Below are 13,036 nucleotides of genomic sequence, written 5' to 3'. Positions count from 1 at the left end.
GAACCCAAATTCAAGCACAATTATTTTTTCCTCGGTAAAATGTCGGAGGACACTGCAACCATGCGTAGCTACCCTCCCCCAAGTATGACCACAGGGATTCCAAACCAACAACGGGAGCCTCCGACAAATATTCAAAATCCATAGGCGCATACCGCCCCACTACTCGAGGTAGAAGAAGGCAATAGACGGATCACGGGACTCCAAATAGAGATGTCCTAACCTAAAACAGGGAAGAATCAGAGAAGCATAAGAGTCGGTTGAAGGAAGAGTAAAAAAAAAAAAGGCATGTTCTCAAATCCCACATCGGAGGAGTTGAAGATGGAGGGGCTAGTGGGTGAATATAATTAGATAATTGCAGCATCTCTGGAAGAAGTAACCCGTCCTGTCTGGGTGAGGGGTGACCCGTCAATGAACGTATAGTGACGGCTGGTCATGCCAACGCCTGTTATATGACGAACACAAAAACCAATGAGGCGAGTGAGTCTGCCCTACTTTTAGGCGGACTTGCCCGTCAATTTTTGGAAGCCTCATCTGTGCAAGGTGGGGTTTACTAACAACACTCACAAAGCCAAAAAAATGCCCAGCCCATTTCGGAGTTCATTCGTTGTGATTAAGGGCACAGCAAATGGATAGATTTGGATCAAAATGAGTAAGTTGTATTAGTTGTGATTAAGGGTGGCAAATGGATAGATTTGAATCAAAATGAGTAAGTTGTGCAGGTTAGATTTTTAATGGATCATTAACTTATTTAGAATTTATTAATTATGAGTTTAATTATTTATATTCAATTCGATCTATTTATTTGAAATGAAATTCGATTTGTCCATTAATTTAATTACATATTATATATTAAAATGACTAAAATACCAATTTATACTAAAGTGACTATATTACCCCGGTAAATCTAAATGACTAAAATACCCCATTTATACTAAAATTACCATAGAGACAGGCATGTAGACAATATTTCATTGCGTTTTTTCATTTTTCTGGTTCTTTCAACTAGAGCAAGACTACAGTTCCCGATCTCGAATTCCCGACCGAATTTCCGATACTGCGCCGGGCCCATTCCGGCCACCGGACAGCTGATCGGAGCCGATCAAAAATTCTAAAAAAAAAAACCTCGTGGGTCTACGCGAGAATCAACGGCATCCAATGTGTGTAGATGACCGATCCAAACACTCCATTTGTAAATCCAAACACTCCATTTGTATGTATACAAATGGAGTGTTTGGATTGGTCATCTATACATATCGGATGCCGTTGATTCTCGCGTGAATCCACTCGGTTTTTTTTTATAGAATTTTTGGTCGGCTCCGATCAGCCGTCCGGTGGCCGGAATGGACCCGGCGCAGCGTCGGGAATTCGGTCGGGAATCCTCGGTCGGGATTCTCAGACTTTCTGTTTCAACTATTGACAAAATTGTTCTACTTTTTGTTTTTTTTAGATACAAATGGAAACAGAGAGAGAGAGAGAGAGAGATTTTTATTTTATTTTTTTTGATCAGAAAGAGAGAGATAGGTTCAACCAAATCTTTCACCCCAACGCACCACCGTTGTTACTATCAAGGCGTCTATTACCGCCGTTTGGGGTCTTGTTGTCGATGGGAGATCCGTCGGGACCGGTGACGTGGACGGCCTTGGTGCGTTCTTGTTCGAGGGCGATGTGGAACTCGACGAGCTGGCCGACGCGGAGGGTGCGGAAGCCGTTGGATTGGATGGAGGAGTGGTGGACGAAAAGGTCCTGGCCGCCGTCATCGGGGGTGATGAAGCCGTAGCCCTTGTGGTCGTGGAACCACTTCACGGTGCCTCGTGATTTAGGAATCTCTTCTCTTACATTGTTGAAGATTCGTTGTGTTCTCTTCTCGGCAGAGGAATCAGAGAGAGAGAGAGAGAGACTTCCAACCGATTGCCAATTGCGTCGACTAATTTAGACTGGATTTTTTTTGATGGGTTATATGCATGACTTATTGAGTCATTTAAGTAGACCTGTTAAGACATAATTAAAATCCAATTAATATGAGTTAGATGGATTAGATCCATTTTGACTCAATTAAAATCGGCTGGGTTGGATTTATTTTTTAGAGTGTGGATTTGGGTTTTTTAATAGATTTGGGTTCAATTTGTCACCCCTAGTTGTGACAAATGAGGGGAACAGCCCATTGGCTTGGCCCGGTTAATTCATAGGTTAGTTATTGGGTAGGGGTGCCAACGAGCCGAGCTGGTCGGGTAATTTACGTTTATTGTTCGCCAACGAGCCCCTATTAATTAATGAGAGCGTTTATGTTTATTGCGAACGAGCCCCTGTTTAGCCCCTATTAATTAATGAGAGCGCGGGTCATTTATGTTTATCGTTCACAAACGAGCCCCTATTAATGAATGAGAGCGCAAACGAGCCCTATTTATTAAATGAGCGGAAAATTTGAGCGCGAACGAGTCTTAAATGAGTCGAGTTTTTGAGTATTGAGTCCAGCTCATTTACTTTACTGAACAAGCCTAAAAAACTTTGAGTTGGATTCGTTTCTTGAAACGAGTCGAGCATATACAAACGAGTCAAATTTTTGAGTATTGAGTTCGGTTCGTTTACTGAACAATCCTAAAACTTGAGCTCAAGTTTGCTTGCAGCCGTAATCATGGACCCAATAAAAGAGTTCACAATTAGCTTCGTTGTTTTCCCATTCGACTTAATTATTCTACCTCTATTGTTGTTTAGGGTTTTTGAGTAATGGAAGTAAAACATGGTCGTAATGATGCACAGGGTAGGAAGAACTGAATTGGAATGCTAATAAAGAATTCTTGATTGGATTATATATAATCTTCCATCGTCTATAATACATCATCCGCTGAATGTGATTTCATCTTATATCGGATTAACCCGTTCCGATTTCTCCGAAAACCTTCTTTTTCAAAAAAATGTAATTTCAAACTCAAATATAGAAAAGAAAAATTCTAAAACCAGCCTAATGGACTGATAATAATAAGCGTATGAATGCGTATTAAAGGTGTAAAAAGTATACAGAAATACATATTTTTTTTGTTTTCTAGTATGTTAATCGTCAGCCCAATAGGCTGACAATAGCAAGACCGTTAATCAAAAGGTAAATTTCTCCCACTTGGCAGAGCGAATGAAAGAAGAAGAAGTTGACCAAGAATGTAGTTTGGATCTTCTAGTTTCCCACCCAATCGTTCGCCCGATCTTGAGCATACTGCACTTTCGAGCAATTTCGCATCCCAAACGGAACCAAGCCGTCACAGCAGCAAAAATAGCCACTCTGCGGACTAGTCACCGTCAACCACCATACCGAGTCTTTAGTGGTTCTGGAGGGTCTTCTTCCATTATGCCTGAACCTGTTGTCATGAAGTATTCACGTATAGTTGTTTTACGGTCACCAAGGAAAGTGTGATCCAGAAAGTTGTTGTAGGCTGCATCACCAAGACTTTTTGCTGCCAAAACACTTCAAAATATACCATCATCGTTAGTTCATGTAAGCCTAATAGTCACTTGATTCCATTGAGGCACTTTTAACAAAGTCACAAACATATTATATTCCTCATCTAAGGGAGGGGAAAAAGTTGCATTTTCGGTAAAATTTATGGATAGAAAGTGAAACTTTGAGAACAGTCAGTGGGGCAAATGCCCCTAATCGTTCCACTGTGGCTCCCCCAATAACGTTTACCCGCTTAGGTTTTGGAAACCACTCTAATATGGTTTCCACAATATATTTACCAGCTTATAGTTGAAATCATCCAGCCAAATCATGAAACAATTCAAGTAAGATAGAATCTGGAAACCACAGCTGTTATAAGCAAGTACCCTACAAAGTCTAACTCGAATAAGAATGGCTCAAACAAAAATTTCCTGCCTTTTGTGGACACTGCAGTGAGCCCACAATAACACGAGAAATGGTGCACACTCTAGTGACCAGTGAGTCCTGCCATTGTGTTTCATATCCTCATCTGTTGCATATCATTTGCATACACCTCACTCGAAACAAGGATAAAGGCACCTAACAGTCATCTGTTGCATTTTGTCTCTCTGTCCCTCACTCAAAATGTTGACAAAGGTAACTAGCACTTACCAGTGCCGAAGATAAACACGGCAAGGTAAGATATCATCGCGCCAAATCTTGTGAATGTTATATCGTCCATATCGCCGGAAATAGACCTCTTGACTGCCTGCAGAGAGCCAGCAGAATACCTTGAACCTCACATATTTTTTCCAGTACAATGGGAATCATGAGATACATACAGATAGAATGCAATGAAACATGTGTAGATAACATTTGATGATTCTATCTTTAGAACTGGCTTACTCGGAGCCTTTGCCTGTACATTATAATAGTTATTCATATCCAGTTGTAACTGAAAGTAAAATGTCAAAAGAAAATACTCTATTGTTTGAAAGTGCATTAGTTCATCGCCCTTTGTGGTGCACCCTCCTAATGTCTATGGCCAAAACATAAATTCATAGAACCACCAACAGTTGAAAGCCAAAATTGCTTCCATCCTCAAAATGGAAGAGAAACAGGAATGCCATACTTCCATTACAACTATAAGAGCAACATTGTCTAGTCACTATAGGAAATTAAACAAACCAAACTGAGCCTCATGATAGGAAACCTCAATAAAAATGTTGTTAGAGAAAAAAAGCTGAATACTATTTCAATGTCCCTCGATAAACCATAGTCCCAGTACTACCAAGGCAAACCAATACATACGCATGCAGCCACAAGCAGATTAACATCACAAATCACTGATACAAACTTTTCAGCATTTCCTAGCAACAGTTCACGGTATGATTTCCTGGGGCACATCGAACAAGTTGAAGTAATAACTCAGAAAACAGGCAATAGAAAGCTTGGATTCTTGTTTCTCCCAAGCACTCTCAAGTATCTTGAGATTTGAGTAAGCATGCATGTAAAGTACTTCTAATTTTCAATCTGGTTCAAAACACAAATAGGATGGTAGAAAGTAAGATGAAAAACATTTCTCCTTAATCCATTGTGATAATACTACCAAATAGATATTTGCTGATGGAGTACCTTTGCATCTTATTTGGAGATATTCCTCGTCGCTAAAACGTGCGCAAAGTACCTACAGCAACAGCCAAGTCAATAGTCGTCAGACTTAGAATCACACAACGAAAAGGAAAACTAACACTTCCAGTGAAAATCAAACAATAACAGCAAAGTGTTCCAGTTTCACAAACTGCTGGACTAGTAAATGGCTTTCCATCAAGTGTTTCAGGTAAGACCTGCACAATCAACAGTTATGTTTAAGATTGCAATTCATGAATGTTGTAAAAAAAAAAATGAATAACTGACAACTCAAGAATAGAACAACTTACAGCTAAGAACCGAAACTCGTGCTCCCTCTCGATAAAAGAAGGAATCTGACTATGTTAAGAAACTCATATTTCAATATACATTCATCATTAAGGTTCTGGCCTTCAAATAAACACACTAACAGGTCTCATACCTCTGACTTTCTGATGTTGAAAACAGTAACAATTAGGGTTTCACCTTCAGATGGCTCCACGCTCAAGCTTGAAATTTCCTGAAAAATACAAATACAGTTAGCACATCATCAAAACATTTACATCCAAGTTCTTACGTAGAAACAAGTAACGAAATAGAAAAGGTCCATTCAATTGCTAAGATGGCATGGAAAGGAAAGGAAAGGAAACGACAATTTTCACTCTTAAAAGGATCGGAGCCAAAAGATGATGAATTATAGACAAGTAACTTTCTTCCCTTTCACGTTCTCAGCAAGCAAACAAGAATGCTTAGCACTGATTTCAGAAAATCCATGGGAGCAACCTTTGTTTCAGGATTGGCGATGCCACGTTCAAAGAAAATTGGAGCCGTATGTGCAAAAACGCGCTGAAATCCGTTCAATCTCGCGACTCTGAAATCGACCAAATCAGGAAATGTGCTTCTCGCACTCCGCTCTGGTCACACAAGGAATCACCACACAAAGCTCAAATTAAACACAAATTACAAACTGTTGTATAGGATCCAAATACTTTTGAAATAGCATTATATTATCCCTGACGTAGTATATATCTGGCCTTTCACAAATTACAGTGGATAGTTCTTCCAGGCGTAAGCAAACTTCCAAATCACGTACATCTTTGTGCTCTCTGATATTATACTATGTGATTCCTTCGATGTCTTTAATGTTTGCGTACATATAGGGTCACAAACGCACCAAACTAACCAAACTGTTCAAGCCCAAGCTCGTGCTCGCTAAAACTCATTCATGTTACATAACAAAATCAAGCTTTAACATTTTTTTAAGCTCGTTAAGCTTTCAAACCAAGTTACCATTCAACTCATTAAAGTAGAGTTGTAGGGGTGATAAATGAGCCGAACGAACCGAGCAGGCAGTTGACTAGGCTTGTTTTGAAAGCTTAACGACCTTGAAAAACAATGTTTAAGCTTAGCTTATTTATGAGACAACCCGATCACAGACGAGCTTTAATTGAGCTGAACACGAGCCGATCAAGCCAAAAGAAGTGGCTTGTTCGAGCTTGGTTTGAAACTTTAATGAAGTTTCAAAAAAAATTTGTTCAAGCTTGATCTGTTTTATAACAAGATGAAACAAACCTTCCTCTCTCTTTTTAATGAACGAACACGAGCAATGAACTCAAATAGCTTGGTTTGCTTTTAGCCGTCCTACAGGTTGCGTCATGTTTAAGAACTGAAACTAATAGGCACGTTTTCAACTCGATTAAAGTTCATTTCAAATTGGCTCACCCCATTAAATTACATAACCTAAACCAGCTTAAACATATTTTTAAGCTTGAACAATTCACTGCTCGAGTCTTGTTATCATTAATCAGCACTAGTATGTATTAACTTCTACTAGCATAAAACTAATCGTATTATGATGATGATGATGATCGTAAGTACGTACCGGAGAGGAGAGAACCGAAGCCGCAGACGGAGAGAAGGCCATCATCGGGAGAGACGATTCGATCGAAATCGGACTCGTCGTTGAGTTGAAACGGAGGTCGGAGGCCGTCGCCGGAGGACATGACGGCACTTCGCCGGCGATCGGGATTATTACTAGTAGTTGCTAGGTGGTGCAGTGAAGTGTGTGGATTTGAACCAGTGATTGGGAAGGAGAGAGTGAAAAGATGATTACGATGGTGATGACGATGATAGGTGGGACCAGGTGGAGAATAGAGTGAGGATGCTCGTAGAGGAGTATTACTCATCTCCTCCTTAACAAGAAGAGTGGAAGTAAAAGACGACTGGGCGAGGGGTTTGTTTTTTGCAGTTCAAAAAAGATGAGAGAAAATAAAAAAATCTAAAATTGTGCACGGTATAATTTCTCATTTTCCACTCATTGTTCTTCTTTTCTCCCACTTTGCTCGAGTTCTAAGTAGGGCCGTAAACGAGCCGAGCTTTGTCAAGTTCAGCTTGTTTATCAAGTGAGCCAAAAATTTGAGTTCGAGCTCGGGTCAAACCTTAACGAGTCGAGCGCATAATGAGCCAAGTTTAGCCATTTACTAAACGAGCCTCTTTAATCGAGCCGAGCTTTTGTCGAACGAGCCGAGTTCGTTTACTAAACGAGCCAAAAACTCGAGCTCAAAACGAACTGAGCCGAGCTCGCAAGCTTCATGGTTCGTTTACGGCCCTAGTTCCAAGCATAGCATTAGACATTAGTGTTAGCGTACTCACTCGAAATGACACTACACTGGACGACTAAATGATCATCCTCTTTTGAATGGGTGAATAAAATAACACGTTAAAAGAAAAATCAAAATCTACGATGGTCTCTCATGTGATATGAAATAGTACTGTATAACTTATTGGTTGTCAACGGAAAAATTATGTTTTCCCATAATCTTTGTTTGGACAGGCAAAACTGTGGTTTCACACATTTTCCTTTTTGTTAGTCAACATATAAAAGAGAAAACAGAAAAGAAAATGAAAGGTTCAATATTCTATTACTAAAAAATACATTTTTTTTTAAAAAAAAAGAAAAAAGAAAAAGGAAAGAAAGAAAGAAAGAAAAAACACACTTTTCCACTATCCAGGATTCTCTCATGAAAACAACCATAATCTCCAGATTTCCTCCTGATTGCCATCTTGCCAACTTGGACAAACAAAATTATACTACTTGTAAAGATATGCAATTTGAGATGGATGATATTACAGATTGATAATAGAGTGGGGAACCCTCCACAAGTCAACAAGAAGATGCAAAACACATATTGATCCTTTCTTTTTTGGGACATTTTCACTTGTTTCCTACAAATATATATATATACAGACAGAAATGGAGAATGGCCTCCCATAAGCTTGTCACCCAACAATATTCATTTTATGTACAGAATGTACGACGAATGTCGATGAGAGAATAAGTGAACTCCACACTTCTTTCTCAGTTTTTTCTCATGCTAGCCTGCTACGGGACCTTGATAGGGTTGGGTGATGGAGAGGGTGAAGAAGAGTGAAAGAAAAGGCAGATAGCAGATATATCGTCCATCGCAAGACCTGGTCTCTTCCGTTTCCACGCACGAACTGCATGGGCAACTAATCTTTCGGCCGATTCTTCCCTTCTGGGCGACGAGGAGACTATCTCCACGGCTTGTTGATTGGATATGACATCCCATACCTGGATAACCAAAGATGATGTCCATAACCAATATCAAAACATCAATCATTCCTCCAAGAAAATGACACAAACACAAATGCGAAAACATACAATTAGAGACCATCCTTGCATATCTTGACGGCTAGCATCAATACAACAAATCATATAAAGTCCCATCAACTAGTAACATGAATTTCTCTCTCTCTCTGCGCGCGCGCATGTGAACTGTTTTAAGATATCACTACTATTTTGGAGGTGGGACTATCCCAGTAGCCATTAAGCATTAGCTCTATGGGTTATGTGTAGGGCCTCCAACCCTTTCAAGTATAACGTGGGATGCATACGTAAACAACATTGGTCAGCACAATGACGTGTTGCATCGCTGAATTAATCAGCTGGATCTAGTATCAATACTTCACTCCATATACTTGGTTTCTTCCTCAAAATTTCTGTTGATTGTCAGGAACCAGTGTTTGGTTGGTACCTCCACAAAACTTAAATGACTCTGTGAAATAGTCATGGAAAAATACCGGATGTTTGATTAATATGTTCTTTTAAGCCTAGCATACTCTCTCATCATCTCAAATTCATTAGCCGAGTAACCGCAGCAAACCAATTATAAAAGTAGCATTTTGATATTTGAGTGATCAATTATATTTTCGAATCATAATAGAAAAAAATGCATACCCCATCAGTTGCCAATATAGCGAATTGGTCTCTGCATGTTATTTGTCTTTGTGTAACTTCGGGCTCAGAAATAAGGCCAAAGCCCTTGATGTAATAGTCGCCAAAGGCTCTTGATATTGCTAGTCCTGGACCACTCGGTGTTTCCCCACTTGGTAACCAGACTCTGTATACACCCGGTTCATCCTCCGAAGATAATATCCTTCCTTTGCGTTGTTTTATCCTTTCAATCTCCTCTGTATGCATGAAGTAAAATCCTTAGCCAAACAATTAAAAGCATGAAATGTGCGGGCACACTGCAATGAGAAAGAGAGAGAGAGAGAGCTCTTACGAGGCAAATTGGGTTTGAGGTCTACTGTAAGCTGAACTGGTACCAAGATGCCATCATCAGAAATGGTTGCCAAAACAGCCCGAGAATCGCCAATATTAGCTAAAACAATGAGGTCACCCTAAGTAACATGGATCACAAAAACATCAGCACACTTGTATTAGAATTGTATCTTGGCTTGAACGCATACAATGACCAAGAATATGAAAATACAAGTAACAGAAAACTCGAAGCATAATTTTGTATCCAAAACTGCAAGAAAAAGATTTTTATGGTTGTAATCCACAATCTCAGTTATGCAGACCACTTTCCAGAAATTTGTTTGGCTGACAGTTCGTGAAACTTGTCTTCCACCCATTTTGGGAGAAGAAATTAAAAAGATATTTCCCAATTTTCTAAAGCCACTTTCAGTTAGATATTACAGTAGTAAATATGTGCAACAGCTGAATATGTGCAACTGGTGATTCTGGAAACTACAACCAAACATTAAAGTTGCCCGCTCTAGCATCTACCGTACTTGTCCAAAAATATTACGCCACTTATCATTGTCAATAAAATCGTTACCTGTCTAACAATTGTCAAAGCTGTTGTACCACTGTGAAATGAATCAATACTTGGATGCTGCTCTAGATCTTGATCGATGGCAGAAAAAGTCCTCAAGTAAGATTGCTTCCATATGGCAAATTGATGAAGGCTTCTTCTGTCCAGGTCCTTTTCAGAGTAAAGCTCAAGAGGATTTAGCGCAAGAGTTTCTTGCCAATTGCACAGCAAAGAAGATGGCATCAATTTCCTAACCCGTTTGGCAACCACATGACCCCATGGTCCATGCCCATCAAAAATCCCACAAAAGGTCATGTCTTCTTGGCATCCAAACTCCTAGCACAATACCACCGTTTATATTTTCTAGTTAGAATTGAAGCAACCAGTACAAATGCCAACTCAAGATATGCTTAGGGGACTCTAATCCTCTATACACATTTACAAGCAGAATCCCCGACCACTCTGGGTAAATAGGTCTAGTCCACATGGATTTGCAATGATATTATATAAAAAAAGAAAAGAAACTCTTCTTTGTCGTATTGTACGAATCGGAGCTTATTGAAATAAGAAAATCGATGTAGATAGTCTCCGGTGACAACTAGATCAACATGTTATTTCTCCAGGAGAAGCTCCCGTCGAGGTTCACAATGAATCTTTACATGAGTATTCGAACAACTGCAGGTCATACTTCTCTTTATCGAGAAATCAAAGTAGCCATACAAGGGTTTTGTCAGGACTTCTCCTGTAATACCTAAAAAAATCTGTTTTCATTTGGAATTATAATGCAAAAACTAATTGCAAACTTAACACGTGGTTTACCTCCCAAACAACAAAGCAATCTTGATTCATTCCTTTCTGCCCCCTTTTAGAGAAAACTGAGGCAAAATTATTGGACCCTTCGCCATTCACAATGCCTGGAGAACTCAACATCAATTCATTCTTTCTCGCTTCCTTAGCCAACACATCTGCAGCTTCTCTTCCAACATCAATCCTATCCTTCTTCCCGTTCTTAATCGATATACTTTTTGCCAAACCATTGAAGAGAGACGAGAATTGCACCATCTTGACTACTGTTTCAATAACACCCACAGACTACAAAGTGTATCACATAATCTACAATACACTCGAACAAAACATGTCTATTCTCTATCTCTTGACTCTTCCGTTCTATAAAAGAAAATCTTGTTTTCCTTCTCACAGAACTGTATGGGCATTTAATCGAAGTAAATGGAAATCAAATCCTTTATTTTTTCCAATAAATTAAACAGTTTCAAAATTTCAAAACCTGTACTAGATTAGGCATAATCATAGTAACGTACACTAAGTCGCACAAGTTGCTGGTTATAAGGGTACTTCAGAATTGATCAAACTTATGACCACAACTATATGTTACAGAGACATGGCCAGACGTATCCTAAGTATTCATCTTCATCATAGCGAAATAACCGAAAGGACCTTCGACGCATCCCAACTTGGAAGAACCACATAGATGTGGTTCTTGTGCGTTTGTGGTTTCGATTTCTTTATTTTCTGCACTTGTATCACTTTAGATTCTGCAAACTCCTAACACAAACAAGCTCAACCCCCAGGATTTAGCCACCTGACAACAAGAGCCTCAGGAAAGACTTTGGTCTGGTTCAACTCTCACCCGCGTGCTCTCAATTCCTGTATTGTGTTCGTCCAGACGAAACTTTCTCCTCCTCACTTTAATAGGGGGCCACTAGTTGATGGCAGAATTGGTCCCCCGGCTTGGTCTATTGGCAAATATTTCAAAAAAAAAAAATACAAACAAGCTCTTGTATTCATGAACAACAGTGGACATATATATCCTTAAGACTTTAACCAACATTTCCCAAAAGAAATTATAGTTCTCCCTAGTTAGCAACGGCTCCCAAAATCAGAAGAAAAACTACACATAGTAAAACTAACGATAGTAACCTCTGGTTGGTTGCATGAGAGAGAGAACTTTTTTTTTTTTTTTGGGTAATGAAGATGAGTGTCTCGATAAATCAGACTAATCTCTCCAGCCCCTTCCATCGCGCGTTTGCGTTAGGTGAGGTGGCTCAAGGACAAATCGCTGCCGAGGAAAATCGATCATGCGACCTTGGGTGATAAACCCCGTCGAGGCAAGTCGACAACCCCTTGGGGTTGAGAAAGAAAGAGAACTTGGGTACAGAGCTAACACAAACACAGTCAAATTTCACTTCTCAACTTTCATGCCAGCAATAATGATCAACTAGATGAAACAAAAAAAAAAAGAGGAGTTTTGGGAGCGAAAACAACACCTTAGTTTTTCAGACCAAGATGGTTGAAAGAGTTACTGAACTCCAGGAATTCGAGATGTTCTCTTTCCGGCGGGCAAAAGTGAAGTTTATGGACTCAGAAGCCTCAGGTAGCTTGCACTCCATTCTTGTCTTAAAAACTCGCAGGCTGTGCGGGTTTATATACACGAAGATGGAGTACTAAAAAAAACAATCCGGCCGTAAATAAAGAATTTCAAAATAAAATATGTTTTCTTGAAAAAAGTTCAAACTTTTTTCTGCAAGTTACTCGGATAGTATTAATGAATTGTTTTAGTTTATGAAAGTATTTGATTTTTTGGACGAAATATATTCTTTTTAAGTTTGAAAAATGATTTTCACACTATTTTTTAATAAAAAGAACTAATTTTTTGTTTTTTAGTGAAACTCTTGTGTGTATTTTCTCATCAGAAGACAAAAAAGTGCAGTTATTAAAAAAGGGAGTGCGTAAATCACTATCGTTTAAATTTTTGTTTTGCAAATTGGAAAATCTTTTTAAGCTATCTTAGGACCGTCCACTCAAGAATTGGAAAAATTGGACTGTTCTAATTTATGTTATTTTTTGCCTCATCGTGAGC

The 13,036-nt window shown here is 39.2% G+C and overlaps 2 protein-coding genes across 6 annotated transcripts; both read right to left on the bottom strand.

Moving 5' to 3' along the window:
- Positions 1 to 2,968: 2,968 nt before the first annotated feature.
- Positions 2,969 to 7,334, bottom strand: LOC131324560 (uncharacterized). 4 transcript variants are annotated; one of them, XM_058356561.1, is made up of 8 exons: positions 6,918 to 7,330; positions 5,819 to 5,949; positions 5,478 to 5,555; positions 5,347 to 5,391; positions 5,209 to 5,253; positions 5,042 to 5,093; positions 4,079 to 4,175; positions 2,969 to 3,454 (listed from the first exon to the last, which is right to left on the bottom strand). In XM_058356561.1, the coding sequence occupies exons 1-8, from the start codon at positions 7,219 to 7,221 to the stop codon at positions 3,289 to 3,291; spliced, it is 918 nt and encodes a 305-aa protein (XP_058212544.1). In that variant the 5' UTR covers positions 7,222 to 7,330; the 3' UTR covers positions 2,969 to 3,288. The 4 variants fall into 4 exon arrangements, with proteins under 4 accessions (XP_058212544.1, XP_058212548.1, XP_058212546.1 ...); XM_058356564.1 differs by lacking the exon at positions 2,969 to 3,454 and adding an exon at positions 4,313 to 4,361 and having other exon boundaries at positions 4,082 to 4,175; positions 6,918 to 7,334; XM_058356565.1 differs by lacking the exon at positions 5,819 to 5,949 and having other exon boundaries at positions 6,918 to 7,099.
- Positions 7,335 to 8,120: 786 nt separating this feature from the next.
- LOC131324559 (probable protein phosphatase 2C 34) lies at positions 8,121 to 12,591 on the bottom strand. 2 transcript variants are annotated; one of them, XM_058356559.1, is made up of 6 exons: positions 12,444 to 12,591; positions 10,978 to 11,228; positions 10,183 to 10,494; positions 9,622 to 9,739; positions 9,294 to 9,526; positions 8,121 to 8,627 (listed from the first exon to the last, which is right to left on the bottom strand). In XM_058356559.1, the coding sequence occupies exons 2-6, from the start codon at positions 11,218 to 11,220 to the stop codon at positions 8,418 to 8,420; spliced, it is 1,116 nt and encodes a 371-aa protein (XP_058212542.1). In that variant the 5' UTR covers positions 11,221 to 11,228; positions 12,444 to 12,591; the 3' UTR covers positions 8,121 to 8,417. The 2 variants fall into 2 exon arrangements, with proteins under 2 accessions (XP_058212542.1, XP_058212543.1); XM_058356560.1 differs by having other exon boundaries at positions 10,978 to 11,225; positions 12,444 to 12,583.
- Positions 12,592 to 13,036: the final 445 nt, after the last annotated feature.

Source organism: Rhododendron vialii, chromosome 4a (genome assembly GCF_030253575.1).
Source record: "Rhododendron vialii isolate Sample 1 chromosome 4a, ASM3025357v1".
Taxonomy (NCBI): Eukaryota; Viridiplantae; Streptophyta; class Magnoliopsida; order Ericales; family Ericaceae; genus Rhododendron; species Rhododendron vialii.
The sequence above is the reverse complement of the archived record's forward strand: the minus strand, read 5'-3'. Positions and strand labels throughout refer to the sequence as shown.

Excerpts from the sequence above, each read along its gene's own strand:
- LOC131324560 (XM_058356561.1), bottom strand. The coding sequence starts at position 7,221 with ATGAGTAATACTCCTCTACGAGCATCCTCACTCTATTCTCCACCTGGT. Across the intron at positions 5,094-5,208 it reads AGCCATTTACTAGTCCAGCA|GTACTTTGCGCACGTTTTAG; the intron begins GTTTGTGAAACT and ends CTGTTGCTGTAG. Across the intron at positions 3,455-4,078 it reads CGTGTTTATCTTCGGCACTG|TGTTTTGGCAGCAAAAAGTC; the intron begins GTAAGTGCTAGT and ends TATATTTTGAAG.
- LOC131324559 (XM_058356559.1), bottom strand. The coding sequence starts at position 11,220 with ATGGTGCAATTCTCGTCTCTCTTCAATGGTTTGGCAAAAAGTATATCG. Across the intron at positions 10,495-10,977 it reads ATTGCTTTGTTGTTTGGGAG|GAGTTTGGATGCCAAGAAGA; the intron begins GTAAACCACGTG and ends GTATTGTGCTAG. Across the intron at positions 9,740-10,182 it reads CTTTGACAATTGTTAGACAG|GGTGACCTCATTGTTTTAGC; the intron begins GTAACGATTTTA and ends CATGTTACTTAG.